General features: G+C 53.2%; 6 protein-coding genes across 6 annotated transcripts; 5 read left to right on the top strand and 1 right to left on the bottom strand.

Moving 5' to 3' along the window:
• Nucleotides 1–1,949: 1,949 nt before the first annotated feature.
• On the top strand, nt 1,950–4,489 carry AAFC00_003779 (uncharacterized protein; the record flags this gene model as incomplete). Its single annotated transcript, XM_069343303.1, has 3 exons — nt 1,950–1,952; nt 2,009–2,209; nt 2,261–4,489. The coding sequence occupies 3 exons, from the start codon at nt 1,950–1,952 to the stop codon at nt 4,487–4,489; spliced, it is 2,433 nt and encodes an 810-aa protein (XP_069201129.1).
• Nucleotides 4,490–5,543: 1,054 nt separating this feature from the next.
• Nucleotides 5,544–7,658, top strand: AAFC00_003780 (uncharacterized protein; the record flags this gene model as incomplete). Its single annotated transcript, XM_069343304.1, has 3 exons — nt 5,544–5,831; nt 5,892–5,995; nt 6,350–7,658. The coding sequence occupies 3 exons, from the start codon at nt 5,544–5,546 to the stop codon at nt 7,656–7,658; spliced, it is 1,701 nt and encodes a 566-aa protein (XP_069201130.1).
• Nucleotides 7,659–8,789: 1,131 nt separating this feature from the next.
• On the top strand, nt 8,790–10,803 carry AAFC00_003781 (uncharacterized protein; the record flags this gene model as incomplete). Its single annotated transcript, XM_069343305.1, has 2 exons — nt 8,790–9,358; nt 9,417–10,803. The coding sequence occupies 2 exons, from the start codon at nt 8,790–8,792 to the stop codon at nt 10,801–10,803; spliced, it is 1,956 nt and encodes a 651-aa protein (XP_069201131.1).
• Nucleotides 10,804–11,271: 468 nt separating this feature from the next.
• On the bottom strand, nt 11,272–13,885 carry AAFC00_003782 (uncharacterized protein; the record flags this gene model as incomplete). Its single annotated transcript, XM_069343306.1, has 2 exons — nt 11,272–13,293; nt 13,352–13,885. 2 exons carry the CDS (start codon nt 13,883–13,885, stop codon nt 11,272–11,274), a joined length of 2,556 nt encoding a protein of 851 aa, XP_069201132.1.
• A 643-nt stretch (nt 13,886–14,528) lies between these two features.
• Nucleotides 14,529–14,846, top strand: AAFC00_003783 (uncharacterized protein; the record flags this gene model as incomplete). Its single annotated transcript, XM_069343307.1, has 1 exon — nt 14,529–14,846. One exon carries the CDS (start codon nt 14,529–14,531, stop codon nt 14,844–14,846), a length of 318 nt encoding a protein of 105 aa, XP_069201133.1.
• A 98-nt stretch (nt 14,847–14,944) lies between these two features.
• On the top strand, nt 14,945–15,598 carry AAFC00_003784 (uncharacterized protein; the record flags this gene model as incomplete). The annotated part of the gene is made up of 1 exon (XM_069343308.1): nt 14,945–15,598. One exon carries the CDS (start codon nt 14,945–14,947, stop codon nt 15,596–15,598), a length of 654 nt encoding a protein of 217 aa, XP_069201134.1.
• Between the last annotated feature and the right edge of the window lie 581 nt (nt 15,599–16,179).

Genomic DNA, 16,179 nt, shown 5'->3' on the forward strand with positions numbered 1-16,179 from the left:
ATCGCTCAATGAAAGGCGGTCAGGTACTGCGATGCTGGCAGAGAACTATAGCACATGGGAGTGATTGACCCTTGCTCTGGGAGCTGCAAATGCTGCCGAGAGTAGTAGCTCAAGCGCATGGTGGAGGACGGTTGAGGGCAAGCATGAGCGAGCATGCGAACGATGAATGACTGGACGTGGCTGATCGATCAATGTGACGGATGAACATGATTGCAGATTAAGCGTGTGATTGATATTGCCGTAGCGCCCGGCCCCGAACCAATCGCGGAAAGAGCCTCGTTCCGCGTGTGGGGGACGGTAGGGCCCGGTCATTCCGCGTGTCAGTCTGCCGGCCTTTGTGGATCCCTCTTTCCACGTCCGGCCACATGTTGGGCGACAACCTATAGAAGACATCATGCCCAATCGCACATGCTGCAGCCATGCGATCAGGGGAGTCTTGTCCGGCAGCATTGCTAGCCAGGTAGGGTATGTCCATACACTGCATGCAAGCATGCAGAGTTGCCCTTGCATCAATATTCGCCAGAGTTGGATAGAGCATTCCGTGCTCTCTCTCTAGCGCCTGTGATTCTGATGCATGTAAGGAGAATGCTAGAGCAATGGCTATAGAGCGAGGTAGGGGGATTACTCTCAAACCTGCTTTCATCTACATCTGATGGTTTCTATCCGACCACTTGGTTCGTAGGATCTTTGGTCGTCTGTACTTTCATGACCAAAATGCCCTGACAGGACTCCATATTGTCAAGGAATATTCACTTTTAGCGCGCAGTATTCTGCGAAACCTAGGTCGACATTCGCACTGTATATTATTGGCTTACGGACTCTGCGTCGTCACGATCATTGGTTCCCGATTGTGCGGTCCCACACGTTTGGCAATTAGTCTGAGGACTAATTACTCGCTATGTCCAATACAGCGAGGCTGTCGTTGCACACTTGAGAGCTTCTTTTGGCAGATCAACTACTAAACTTGCTCTAAATATTTTGATCCGTTTGACTCGAGGATCTAAAGTCCTAGCACGGAGTCGCGTTGTGGTCCTTCGCTGGTCTGGATCTTTGCGAGAATCGAGAATACAATGATGACTCGAGGAATTGATCATGTGAAGACTTGCGATTGCTTTGTTCACACCGCCCCTTGCTGCATCGACCCAGGTCGGAAGCCGAAGCAGCAAGTCATGCCTTTCGCCCTTGCCTGCATGGTCGCAGGTGGACTACTGGATTTCACACGCGGTCCGGTCGTGGTACGACGTGACTGATGCAGTATTATCCCTGTGGCACATATGGCTGTACTCAACGGACCCTTAGCTTCTCGGCCTGTTTTACGCGAGCACACCAGCGAGCGAAGAAAGCAGCACGTTCAGATCGTTCTCGATACTTGGCACATATTCGTGAGATAACGATTCCGGGGGTAGTGGTTTGGGGTTTCCTATGTTCTAAAGAAAAGCTAATTTCACATGGAGCTTATTTGAGCACAGCATTAGCGAATGCACTCGAACGAATCAGTGACAGCAGTATCGCTTCATTGCTGATCACACCGACTCCTCTCCGCATTACGCGCCCAGAGTATGGCGTCCAATACCTGCCTCGATTGCCTCGAGACTTCATCAATATGCCGTATTGGATCGACAAAGTTCCCGTCTCATGCCTTCTAATCTATCCATGCAGAGAATCCAGTGCTTTTCTAGCCACTCGCATTGTTCACCTTGACGCTACCTGCATAGCCAAGTCACGTTCCTCGAGATACGAAGCACAAGATGTCGCAGAGGTTAGCTCTTCAGATCAGATGTGTACAAGGGTCTCGTTGTGCTCAAACTCCAAAGACCCAAGAGCTCGCCGCTTTGCAAACTGATTGAATCGAAATACACCGAAGTCGAGTGTGGCAGTCAATCTCCCTTGATTTGCAGATATTTCCTCACCTCGATCTAACTATCCTAAGCTCGAAATTACGCAGCGTCATGGTGCGTATATATTGTCTTATCCTATACAAGTTACCATAACATTAATCCCATAATAGCCTGTCATGACCACCACGAGGTCGCAACCACGTGGTGGACGGAATGTCGAGGTATGCAAGCACGAAGGGGTTGACGCTGCAAGAAGTGACGCAGCGCGACCAATATCAGTGGCTACAGAGTTTGTGGAAACAGACATTGAGGACGATTCAAGTCTCTTCGAAGAAGACTCGGAACATTCGGGCAGCAGTAACTGTGACTCGGTACGACAAACATGCAGAATTGATGGACTCCCTTTACTGACTGCACTAAAGCTTGACAGTCGAAGACAAAGTCAAACGACTGTTTCCTCGTACGATGTACCTACTCCTCGCTCTAGCAGACAGAGACCTTTTGAGGTGATGATCAAACCTGTCGTGGGTCCTAAGGGACCTCATCTCTTCCGTGCTTCCCAATGCTCTGCCAACTTCATGTTCGACCACGCTCTCCAACTGTCACCGCTATTGCCAAGAACTCAGGAGCCGCTTACTCGATCCAAAGATCGTAAAGCACACGAACGTGAGGAACAAGCGGCAGCGCCTTGTCACGAACCCCAGACTGCCTTGTTCACAAGCCAAGGGCGCCCTGCTCAGCACCAAGATGCCTCTGACTGGACGATCCAGCAAGTTGGTACATACATGCGCCAAGCCGGGGTAGCATCCGATGTTGTTACAAAGTTAGGGTTACATGATATCAGTGGATCTATTCTGATGCGCCTGCAATTTGACGATCTCAAAGAATTGGACATCCAGTCGTTCGGGAAGAGGCACCAACTATGGAGTGCCATACAAACCCTCAAAGGGGAGGATAGAGAACTTAGTACAACTCATTCCCAGGAACAAACCCGGCCTGGCCCTAATGTGAGGTCGAAGTCTGATGGTGACATACCATACAGTCCGTGCTCGGATGTCTGCACTTCCCCGACGACACCTTCAGCGCAAAGTGGAGGCCACAGGAAGCGACGGCATCACAAGAAAAACAGACGTCATCGTGATGACCCTGTCGAGCCTGGAGAGTCAGTCTCTATTGTGGCCATCGAGCAAGTAATACCAAAGCCACATGAGTGCAGCAAAGGAGAGGACTGCACCAAGTGGCAAAGACGTGAGCGCCTCCTCAATGCCATTCGACAGGAACAAAGCGGCAATGGATGGTCAGGCAGCGCTATCCGTGGAGGGCAGATTGTGATCACGGGAAATCCTGGTACCCCATCGACCGCGAACAAGATGGTACCGCACACCGCGCGCGAACAAGATGACCAAAGGCCAACATCAGGCATTGTGCCATCTGTAGTCGCATCTTCTGACCTTCTTGGTCCGAGTCAGCTTCCTGCGTTCGCCCTGCACGAAGTAACGCTGGAGCAAGTTCAGCATCGTGATCCCCAAGAAAATGTGAAGCATTTCCTGAATTTCCAGCATATCACTAGCAGGCACGTCGACGAGCCAGTGACTCCACCTCTTGAGATGTTCCCTGCCGTACACCACCAGGCTTTCTATCCGGCATTAGATGATGGGGCCTCGATTGGAAGGTCTGATAGCGTACCTCCTCAAGGGAATCGTATACAAGGTTCGAATCCACGTAGCGGGTTCAGGGATTTGCCCAAGTTGACCATCCCACGCTCTGCCAGCGCGAGTCCATACCTAGGTGCTCCATCCAAAGTCATGAGTCCTAGCCAGTCTGTTCAATCACCCTGGCATGTTGTTAATCAGTCTTCGTTGAAGACTCTTAGGTCACCCAGCGTGCCGAATGTACCAGTGATGCACAGCAATCGACCCGGTTCGGAGCTGGGTTTTCCGGTCACTGCAGTACCCACAGGCCCGATCGCCCGTGACACCAGCCAGTCTGTGCCACCTGACATGCAATACCGAGATCCCGTCATTCTCCAGCGCAGTGGGTCCCGTGCAGAGTGGCGGCGCCCCTCTCTTGCGATGCCAAAGCTCGAAGAAGACCAGATCTTTTCCACAGTATCTACTGTGCCGCCTACCACATTTCCTGCACCAAGGTGCAATGTCCAGCGGGTGGACAAGAACCAACCAGATCGTGCTAATCTCGGTATCGATGTGGCCCATACTGGTTGGATGAAGAAGCGCAAGACAAAGCTTCTCCGCCATGACTGGTATGATGCGCATTTCCGCTTACACGGCACTGTACTGGATATGCATGAGAATGCTCGTCTCTCTGCTGCCCTTATGGAGACGATCGATGTGGACGAATACAGTGTCACCGTGAGCAATATTGCTTCGAACTCGAAATTGTCTTCTGCATTAAAAAACCTGAAGCTCAGTGACAAGAAAAAAGAGACAAGAGGCTCACACGGTGGCGCGTTTGCCTTCCAACTGATCCCAGGCGACAAGGACAGGGCCAAGTTCGCAACAGGTAAAACGCATCATTTTGCGGTAGACAATGCCGAGGAGCGCATCGACTGGATGCGAGAGCTGATGCTTGCTAAAGCTAAGAAGCAGAAAGAATGCGGCTACGTGATTGAGCACAACGGAGAAAAGGCATAGACGGAATGAATGCCATCACTCAGCATACAAAGATGGGTAAAATTTGTTCAACAAGAATATGAGAACATGAGGAACGGACACGGAGGACTCGGAATGATACCCCTTTCTGGATATTAGTATCCTTTTATTGGACCTCACTTACGAAAGAGCTTGGCTCAGCTTTCAAACATAAATTATTAATACAGTTAGTAGTAGTATATATAGCTTCACGCAAGACAAAAGTAAATGATCTGTTTTCAAAGCTTCGAAGTCATAGCGCTGGTTGCGAGGCGGAGAGTTACTTTCCTGAGACTCGAGGTTGCCTTAGTGAGCTTGATCTGAATGACTGATCTCGGATTGTTCAATTGCCGCCACACCAGGTCTATGATCAAGAAAGGTGACAATGGGTGTATGGAAAGACATCTCAATGAGATGCCCTGCACAGAGGTGTTGTTTACTCTATGACGCCATGGGCTCGGAGGACGGAGATATCCCGCGGCGGCAAGTTCCGTTGATTTGTGTGGACGATCATTCTCCAGCTTTTGCGACGTGAAGATGACATGCATCACGGACATTATTGCTTTAACTTATCCTCACTTACCTTCCCTTCTTTACCGCGTGGCCCATTCTTGCTTTGACGGATCTTGGCTACGCGACAAGCATCTGTATACCAAGCGCGAGCAAGCGACTTCGCACGGTTGCCAGTACCATTCTTGCATATAGAGCAGTAGAAAAGTCACTCCTCCTCATCTATTATCTTCTTGAACCTCCTATGCTTCATTAGACACATCGAAGGAGGAAAGATAGATACCAGAGGACATCGCTACCTTCGCCTTAACGCTTTCAGTTCTTCCTTGTGTTCCTCATTAACTTTTCAAGCACGCGCCGAGCTTGCTTCTTACGCGACACGACGGCTCGATCATCCGGTCAACTGTATCGTTATTACCAAGCTATCTAGGAGAAAGAGATCTGCTTGAAGTTTGCATTCAGCACCGAATCATCTTTCAGGATCTTGTAAATAGACCAGATTAGCAAACGGCAAGCAGCCGAATACCTACAGCATACAGATATCGATATGTCCGACTACACTCTAGGGGGCATGGACGAGATTGAGACTGCAGAACTTAGGGGCTTGCACGCCGAGGTTCTGGCGAACCCAGACGACTATGAGGCATGGCAGAAGCTCGTCGCCGGCGCTGAAGCTTTGGAGGGAGGCCTCAACAGGAATTCCAACCCTCAATCCATCAAAGATGCCAGACAAGTCTACGATCGTTTCCTTGCGAAATTCCCACTATTCTTCGGCTACTGGAAGAAGTATGCCGATCTGGAATTTGCCATTGCCGGCACTGAAGCTGCAGAAATGGTTCGTTCAACACTTCAAATGTACATGAATATCTCGTGATGCTGACCATTTCCATTCTAGGTTTACGAGCGCGGCGTCGCAAGCATTGGCATCTCCGTCGATCTGTGGGCCAACTATTGCGCCTTCAAGGTCGAAACAAACCACGATCAAGACATGATCAGAGAGTAAGTCCCCGTCCCTTCACACATATGACCAGCACACAGAACACGCAGTGCGCAACCAAAGACAACAGAAGCCATCGACCTCTGCAACGCTCTTCATTCATCGGAGACGGGTGAGAGCTCTTCAGACCCCATCTACACATATGGTCTTCTCACAATGATTTCCTCAGACACAAAGCATTTTGATTTTCAGCGCTACTCATCTCTGGCTGTCATTGTCTACCTTCCGACGCTAGTTTTCTTGGAACGTGGCTCTGATAGGGGCATCTCTAGCTTGAACACATATCGTTTGCCCCCTCATATTTCCCTCTCCCCACTCCCTCACCCCCTGCCTGGACTTGACTGACATTGCCCAAGACTTTTCGAGAGAGGAGCAGCTAGTGTAGGCCTGGATTACTTGGCTCATCCCTTCTGGGACAAGTACATTGAGTTCGAGGAGCGCTTTGAAGCCCATGACAAGGTCTTCGCGCTCGTCAGCCGTGTCATGAAGATCCCAATGCACCAATACGCCCGATACTTTGACAAGTATAGGACATTGTGCGCGACTCGCCCTGTGACTGAGCTCGCCCCACCTGAGATTCTTGCCGCCTTCCAGGCTGAGGTGCAAAGAGACCCCGCGCTTCATGGTCACGGTGAATTGGAGATTGAGCGTGCTCTACGCGCTCGCCTTGACCAGTATCACATTGAAGTGTTCAACAACACCCAAGTTGAGACTACTAAGCGCTGGACATACGAGCAAAACATCAAACGCCCATATTTCCATGTCACAGAGCTGGACGACGAGCAGCTGGAGAACTGGCACAAGTATCTTGACTTCGAGGAGTCCGAAGGCGATTATACTCGCATTGCCTTTTTGTACGAACGTTGCGTTGTGACCTGCGCCCAATATGACGACTTCTGGACTCGCTATGTCCGCTGGATGTACGCACAGGAAGGTCATGATGAGGAGGTTCGCAACATCTATCAGCGCGCCAGTTGCCTTTACGTTCCCATTGCAAAGCCAGCTATTCGGGTTATGTGGGCACTTTTCGAGGAGATGAGCGGAAGACCAAGCATCGCAAGTGCCATCTATGAGGCGATTCTTATCTCTCTACCAGGACATCTAGAAGCTGTCATCGGTCTCGCCAACTTGCAACGTCGCCAGGTCGGTCACGAAGCCGCTATGCAAGTCTACCAGCATTATATCTCTGGAAGTGACTGTGCGCACGAGATCAAGGGTGCCCTTGTTGCTTCGATGGCATCACTCGCATACAAAGCCAAAGCCGATGCCGAGCAAGCACGAGCTCTCTTCCGTGACAACTCGCAAAAGTATCTGGACAGCCAGTCATTCTGGGACGGATACCTTGGCTTCGAGATGAGCCAGCCGACCACCACGGAGAATGAAGAGCAGCAGTACCACCTCATCAAAGCAGTCCACGACGACATTCGTCGCAAGAGCCAGCTCTCTCCTGAGGTCGTCAAGGGATTGTCCCAGAAATACATGACTTATCTCACGGAGCGCAGTGACCAGGGTGTAGCACAAGAGTACCTCGACCTCGACGCTGAAGTGAACGGCCCACTTTCCATTATCCCGACTATGCGCGCCAAAGGTGCAGCGATGGCCAAGGCAGGATCTTTCACGCTTCCTCTCGGTACCGCTTCCAATGAACATGTTAGCAGCTCCTGAAGGAGCCGGGCAATCATGGATCAGTTGTAACAACACTCAGAGATTCGACCGCAAAGGACGGCATTACAGACAGAAGATCAAGTCGTGGAGGTGTGGCCTCGAGCCCGGCGTTCGCTATATTGCGACGCTACCTTGTCTCTCTAGGTTGCAGGTCGTGTGACTCCAGCTAACTTTACCCGAGATATAATGCTCTGGGTGTCCTTTGCATGTCATGATAATGATCTTGCTATATAAGGGGGCTAGAAGACCAGTGCATCATGTGAGTACTTTTACGCCACCGAAACTAATAATGCAGATGCACGAGCACGTGCAGGCGTCAGCGCCTAACATAAGACGTTCATAGTGTCAGAAATGCCAGAACTTCAATCTATAGACTGTGCTTCTGTTTAATCATCATGTCTTGTGGCAACGTAATGCTGGGCCATATCTGCTTGCACAGTCACAATGAGAGGTCAGTTGCGACGATGTATCTACGATGAACCATGAGGTAGGAAGGATAAGTCGATATGAGGCTCACTGACGCCAAGACGGCGCCGGCCTCGGTCATTCATATACTCTCATTAAGATAAGGGGATAGAGATATGCTTATCGCCCATGGGTAATGGTCATTCACTTGTCTCAGTAAACCGCAGACCGAGGCGCTTTATCGCGAGAAATGCTCATACGAAACGGCCGTATAATCGATCATAAAGCCTTTTTATCAGAATACATATACGACCTTGTCTTCTCGTGAAATCACGAGAATACGAATTTACAAGACTTTAGTGAAGATACTTTCAGACTTTCTTCAAAAGTAGCTTTCTTTGTAGGGATATCTTAGGCGATATATACTTGTAGGGCACCTAGTACAGTACATGCGAGGACGCTAGTCGCCAAAGAACATCGGATATGGTGGTCTGTGAGTCGTCCCGAGTCCGAGGCAACCATCCACAGCCACGGTCTACAGTACATTCACCTCATGACACCCTCAGAAGCCTCCTCTAGCATTGGTCACCGAAAGTGGGTGATACTTCAAAAGGCCAAGTATCATGAGGTAAAATCTGCTGATCTCGTTCATTTTTCCCCTCACCTCGCTACAAAGGGAGAAAAAAAAACCTTCTTCTCATAACATAAAACCCGAACTCTATATAAATGAAGAATGAGAAGTATGAGGATGTGCCTGTGCAAGTGCTGCTGCGCTCACGGCAAAGACATCCTTACTACAAATCCGCAGTCTTGACTGCTGTGATATTTGCAATTGCCATATCTGCCATGACGATGGTATACTCTCCGCACATAGTATGGACGGCTCTTCTACCTACAGTCATCACCACGTTGGTGGGCAGCACGGATGCTACACCGCTCGCCCTGGGTTCTTCTTCTGTAGAATCGACAGGCAACTTCTACCCTTCCAACCCGGAACAATACAGTCAAGGCGGTCAGCACGGCGCTGTCGCTTCCGAGTCTGCGATATGTAGTCTGATCGGTCGGGACCTTTTGCTTCAGGGAGGTAATGCTGCAGATGCCCTGGTTGGCACGACGTTCTGCGTTGGTACGACAGGCATGTATCACAGTGGTATTGGTGGAGGAGGCTTCATGCTGGTGAGGGGACCGGATGGACAGTACGAGAATATCGACTTCAGAGAGACTGCGCCCGCAGCAGCTTTCCGTGATATGTATCAGAATGATACTCTCAGCAGTATTTTTGGCGGTCTTGCTAGGTGAAACTCATTCTCATCATTGCTGTCAGAGAGATATTCAATGCTTACAACATTCCAGTGGTGTACCTGGCGAAGTAGCAGGTCTAGCTTACCTGCACGAAAAGTATGGCAAGTTGCCGTGGAAGCAAGTGATGCAGGGTGCGATCGAGATTGCCCGTGATGGCTTCCCAGTCACTGCAGATTTGGTCCGATATATGGCAGCAGCAACCGCTGGTGAGAAGGAAAGCTTTCTCGTCACCGACCCCCAGTGGGCCATCGATTTCGCCCCCAACGGTACCCTGCTCGGGCTGAACGATACGATAACGCGCAAACGCTTAGCAAACACGCTCGAGACGATTGCAAACGAAGGTGCTTCCGTGTTTTATAAAGGCGAAATGGCAGCCCAGATGGTGGCCGCCGTCCGAGCTGCGAATGGAACCATGACGATGAGCGACATGTCCAACTACAGCATCATCTCGCGAGAAGCAGCGCACACGGCCTACAGGAACTACACCCTTCACTCCGTCTCCGCACCCGCCTCAGGCACCGTGGCACTGAGCATCCTCAAGATCCTAGAAGGATACTCAGACATGGGTGCTCCAGGATCCGCGAACATCAGCACGCATCGTCTCACAGAAGCGATGCGTTTCGCGTATGGTCAGCGAACAGAACTAGGAGACCCGAGCTTCGTGCCGCACATGTCCAGCTACGAAGACAGCATGCTGGATCCCGCCACAGCAGCTCACATCCGCAAGCACGGCATCTCCGACACGACATCCTTCCCACCATCACACTACAACCCATCTGGCTTCGAAAACCCAGACTCGCACGGCACCTCGCACGTCGTAACAGCCGACGGATCCGGGCTCGCAATCTCCATGACGACAACGATCAATCTCCTCTTCGGCTCGCGCGTCATGGTGCCCGAAACAGGCGTGATAATGAACAACGAAATGGACGACTTCAGCATCCCGGGCCGCAAAAACGCCTTCGGCTTCGTGCCGTCTCCGAACAACTACATCGCGCCCTTCAAGCGGCCCCTGTCGTCCATCGCATGCACCATCGTCGAAGACTCGGCCACGCGCGAGTTGCGCTTCGTCAGCGGCGCCGCGGGCGGGAGCAGGATCATATCGTCGACGCTGCAGACTCTGTGGGCGGTGCTGGACCGCGGCTTCGATAGCGCCCAGGCGCTGGCTATGCCGCGGCTTCATGACCAATTGGTCCCCGACACGGTCACGTTCGAGTGGCTGTTCGATAATGCGACGGTGGCGTCCATGGCCGCCAAGGCGCACAACGTCACCTGGGTCGGACCGGGGGGAAGCAGCGCGCAGTGTCTGAGGAACGTCTCGCTGCCCGGGTATCGGTACTCGCTTAGTGGTGTTGAGCTGGACGAGATCTCTGGGACGTGGGGCTTCGAGGCTGCTAGTGAGCCGAGACAGATGGCTTCGGGGGCGTATGTCGTTTGATTGGTGAGTTTGAATAGATGGATGGGATGGGTAAATGGCCAGATAGATGACTACTACACATATAAATATGTCCAAGGTAGATAGGGATTCCTTGGTCTTGCTTGATCACTACTGCAGCGTCTTCATTTTCGTCGTATCTTTCTGGACTTATATATGTTTCGTGCCGTCAATAGCAGCAGTAGTACTTTGTTTGCACTCTTATTGAATTCATTCATCCTTGTGTCTCTACAACTTCGTGTTGCTTTCTGCAACGGAATTCGTACGTCTGCACACTTGAATTGTGCTGCCTTTTTTTTTTGTATTCGGCTATCTACCTGTACTTCGTACCCGAGGCTTTGCTTCAGGTCAAGGCAAGGCAGGAAGCACCTGGGCGAGACAACAAGTCAGGCTGCAAAGCAAGCGGGGGCCGAATACTCGTTGCCTTGCAAAGAATTCAAGATAGTGGGAAAGTAAGAAAGGTGCAACTTCTCAGCCCCAATTGAACAAAACCTGCTGCTTGCCCTTGCGGCCCTTGACCTTCTTTCCCACACCATCCTCTTCAGCATGACCAGCGGGACTGACGGCACCGCTCGACGAAGAAGCCCCCGCAGCACTGCCGCTCCACGGACTCGCGCCCGTCGGCGCAGCGTTGTTTAGTCTCCTGACGCCCGCACCGGTATATCCGGGCGAGAAGACGGTAGACGTCGGTTTCGCGGCCTTGGGCAGGGCGGGGAAGGCGTCTTTGCGCGGCGGGGCGAGGGTCGCTGCGCTGCCTGTTCGGCTGATGGGCGGCGAGGGGCGGGCGCTGGCGGGCGCGGATTGCAGCCAGTTGGGGGTCGGGGCGGGACTCGCGCGGCCGGAGGAGGAGGAGGTGGTGGTCGTGCCGCTCATGCGCGCGGCGATTGCTGATGCGGAGTTTTTAGAGGACGAGGACAGCGGGGGGAACATGGGGCCTGCGGCTGCCGTGCCCCAGCCTGCGTTCTTGCCGACGGCTGATTGCGAGGACTTTTGAGTTGACGATTTCAGTTTCAGCACGCGGTTGATGCCGACCGAGTGGCCTAGCACGCTGGCGGCTGTGGGGATGCCGCCTGATGAGGAGGGACCGCCTGTGGTCGATGGCATGGGGAGAGAGGGGTAGTCTTCGTTGATGGCTTTCCAGTTGCCCCACGCTTTCAGGAGGGCGTCGCGCTTGGCCGGTAGTTCGAAGATGTCGGCGAGCTCTTTGACCAGCTTGCCCAGCTCGGCCGAGGAAGTGTCGAAGAGCACGAAGAAGGCGTCGATGAGCTGGTCGGCTGTCAGCTGTGATTGGCGGTAGGCCGAGACCTTTGCGCGGAACTCGGCGAGCTTGGACTGGTCATTGCGGACGAGGTTGGCGGCTCGCTCGGTGACGGCGTTGTGGCGCAGGCGGCGAGCTTGCTCTTGAGGAGATAGGTTGGCCAGTGATGGATCGGGAGAGGCGGTGCGGGGAGTATTGCTCGAAGACGGAGGCTGTGACGACATGGAATTGACCGCTTCTCCGAGTGCGGGAAAGGGGTTCGGTGCGGGACGTTGCACGGTGACGGCAGGAGGATCTCGTGCGTGGGCGGGAGCCCGCGCGGCGAGGACTTCTGAAGGAGCGGGCTGGGTGAGAGAGCCGCCGAAATTGCGAGTGGTGACAGACTGTGCGGACTGGATGGCCATCTGGCGCTGGTAGGCAAGCTCGTCGCGGCGCATGGGCTGGGCCGAGGAGGCTGGGATGGGTTCAGCGTTGGGATCTCGGCCTCTGCCGCGGTTTCTCTCTCTCCTCTGCGGACGCTCTTCCTGGTGCGGCTGGCGATAGTCAAAGCCCGAGATGTCGACGCGACGCGCGTCTCTTCTCGCGTCCTTGGTCAGACCGTTGGGGTGGGCCTCCAGCTGATGTGCCTTGAGGTCCATCTCCGAGTCGAAGACGACAAACTTCTTCTCCAGACACTCCTGGTCAGGACACACAAAGTGGTCCTTGCGGAAGTGCACCTCGAGAGCGTTGTAGTCGAGATAGTACTGGGGCTGGCGTCCACCGTTTCTCCGGTCGCAGATATGGCAGCGCTCGTGGCGGTCACGACAATGTGCGTAGAGCTCGTCGTCGCCGTAGAAGCGCTGTCGACAGAAACCACACTCCGGATGACCCTTGAAGCCAGACTGATCGACGGCGCCGGGGTTATCGTCGCCGTACTTTTCGTGCTTGCGGAGCTCTTCCTTGGTGAAGAGTTCGTGCTCGTGAGTGAAGACCTTTTTGTTTCGCGTACACAGGTCGCACATGGACTTGTGGTGGACACTTTTGACGTGTCTGTGGAGATCGGGCCATCCCAGACAGGCAACGTCACACGAGGGGTCGGGGCAGTTGTATCGCAGCAGAAGCACGGTGTCCTCGAAGATGTCGGGGTTCTCGTACTGGATGCCGAGGTTTGTGTCGGACTGGAAGAAATCCGATGAGGTGTAGTCTTGGAATCGCTTGGTGGCATCGTCGGTGAAGATGACCGTCTGGGCTTCCGACTGTGTGGCAGATTAGTGATGGATATGCAGGGGAGAAAAAGAAGAAGAAGTGCCTTACTCTGCAGTGAGCGCAAGCCTTGGTCTTGTACAGCGCGCGTAGTCTCAAGGCACAGATGTGACAAGTGCGGTGGTTGCAGGGAGCGACGCTGTTGTGGACGACGGGCGAGGCGCAGATGAAGCAGACCTCGGCCTCGACATCGTCTCCGTCTTGTTGTGCCTTGTTCTCGCCGGCGCCGTCGACATTCGTTGCACCCAGCATTCTGGCCTTTCCGGGAGCCATGGCGACTCCTGCCTCGTTGGCGCTCGGCGGTTGGTTCTCTGCGCGGGGGCTTTGTTTTCCTGTTCCTCCTCCTCCTCCTCCTCCTCCTCGTGCACGCCCTCTGCCTCTGTTTCCTCCCTCGCCCCTCTGCCGCTTCTCGCCTGCTTCCCGCTGCTCCTCGCCATTCCTGGTGGGCTTGTTCCCTCCTCTGCCACCTCTGCCACCTCTGCCACGGCCATTTCTACCACGATTGTTGCTGCTGCTGCTGCTGCTGCTGCCGCCGCCGTTGCCTTCGGAAGGGGCTTGTGCTGGCGCTGTCGACGAGTCTGCCATTGTGGCTGGATAGAGTATGGTAGGTGTATTATCGTGTCCAATGAAGTGGGCGCGGCGTGCGCTGTCTCATGTAGAGTAGTGGTGGCTGGCTGTACCGGGAGACAGAATGAGCTTGAGCGGGCCGAGAGGGAGAGTCGATCCCAGCGGACGTCAGGATTGGAGACAGAGAGTATGGCGTGTACGTGTGGAATATGGTGTTGTGTAACAGCTCGAGGTAGAGATACAGTACTGTACAGGCAGTGGGTGGGAGCAATAATTCCACAGACAATTCAATCAGGCAGTCACAGCGCAGTACGGGCAGGCGTTACATAAGGCAGCCATACGATCAGAATAGACAATTAAAGGTAATGTAACCAAGGTGTAGTGGGGGTTTGCATCTGCATTTGCATTTGCATTTGCATTTGCATTTGCATATGACGGCATCTGCACCCGAACTGCCTTTTCTTTCTGCATCCGTGCGTTGGAAATGATGAATCATGGCCATGATTGGTTGAAGTCACTGTTTTACATTTAGGGAGACAAAGAACGGACAGGGTCGGTCCTCTCATCGGACAGCTGTTTATCCCTCCACGCCGCCCCCTCGTCCTGGCACATACAGTAATTGGTGGCAGCAGCAATCCTCTCTCCCTCCACCCCCTGAATCATGTCTTCATCCCAATCACCCATCCGCCCTCTCGCATTCGCCACCCCGCAGCTCCCCTATCCTCGCCGACGCACCTTCGCAACCTCGCTCAACCCTCTGCAAAAGGTCTCGGGTAATTACAACCGCCCTCCAGTGCGCAAATCTAGAGCGACCGGCTCCAGGCTCCCCGTCTACTCTCTGATCTTCATCTTCGTCGCCGGCACAGCAGCGTTCAACATCCTCGCCCGATCCCGCCAAGGTCAAGGCCAGTCCCACTACGTGCTGCCGACCCGCGACACCCAGGAAAACCGCGACGACTGGTTGAAGAAGTCGTCCTAGGGCAGCCCCAGCACAGCCCAGCACAGCCCAGCACAGCACAGCACAGCACAGCACAGCACAGCACCAACAACAAAAACAAACCCAAACCCAGTCAAATCATGCCTGCAGTCTCCCTCCCCGAGCGCTCCGAGCCTCTGTTCTCGTCCTCGCCGTCCGCCGCGAACCACGCCCTCGTGCTCTTCGTGCTCGGCGGCCCCGGAGCAGGCAAAGGCACGCAGTGCGCCAACCTCGTGCGCGACTACGGCTTCAAGCACCTGTCAGCGGGCGACCTGCTGCGCGAGGAACAAGACCGACCCGGCAGCGAGTTCGGCGATTTGATCCGCGATTACATCAAGAACGGGCAGATAGTGCCTCAGGAAGTGACGATCCAGCTGCTGGAGAACGCGATGAAGAGCTCGGTCGACAAGGAGAACAAGCGCAAGTTTCTCATCGATGGCTTTCCTCGCAAGATGGACCAGGCGCTCAAGTTCGAGGAGATCGTGTGTCGCTCGTCGTTTACCCTTTTCTTTGATTGTCCTGAGGACACGATGCAGCAGAGACTGCTCAAGAGAGGCGAGACTAGTGGGCGCGCGGATGATAATGCCGAGTCGATCAAGAAGCGCTTCAAGACTTTTGTTGATACAAGCATGCCCGTAGTCAATATGTTTGAGGAGCAGGGAAGGGTCGTCAAGATTGATGCTACCAAGTCGCCTGAGGAGGTCTACAAGTCTGTCCAGGAGAAGATTGAGGCCAGGGGTGTCAAGTCTGATTAGTCTCTCTCTTCCTTGTCCTTCTGCGTTGTCGGTATAGAAACCTATAGAAAAGAAAAGAAGATGGAAAGAAGACTATGGAGCAGTGTTGAATTGATTAGTAGACCGTCAATATCACTGGTTGACGACTTTGTCTCATTATCCTATACATGCCCCATCTCAAGTCTCTCTTTCGCCGTACAACATGTCCAACCTGTCATTACTGATCCCGCAATCCGACTCCCTTTATTACCCTTGAGCCTTCCATTCCCTCCATGACTTTTATCCAATATCCGGCAAAGCGATGATCAATGTCAAATGCATGCATCGCTTTCCCATATCCTATTCCCCACCAGCGCGGCATACGACTGGATGCACTTTGCTGTACCCTGCATCAAGACGACTCGACCCACAGCATGAGTCAAAGACTGCATCTTCCTCTTTCAACCAACTTTAGCAGCTAACATCTCCTTGCTGAGACGACACTCTCGAGGGTCACGCATCGATGTGATGCCCCCACGAACAGTATTCTAGTCTCTTCCTCGTAGGCCCTCTGCATGACCTCTGGTGCGTCTTGTTTGATGCGCGACTCCATGTAATTGGCT

Source organism: Neodothiora populina (assembly GCF_041146345.1).
Source record: "Neodothiora populina strain CPC 39397 chromosome Unknown canker_contig_16, whole genome shotgun sequence".
NCBI lineage: Eukaryota > Fungi > Ascomycota > Dothideomycetes > Dothideales > Dothioraceae > Neodothiora > Neodothiora populina.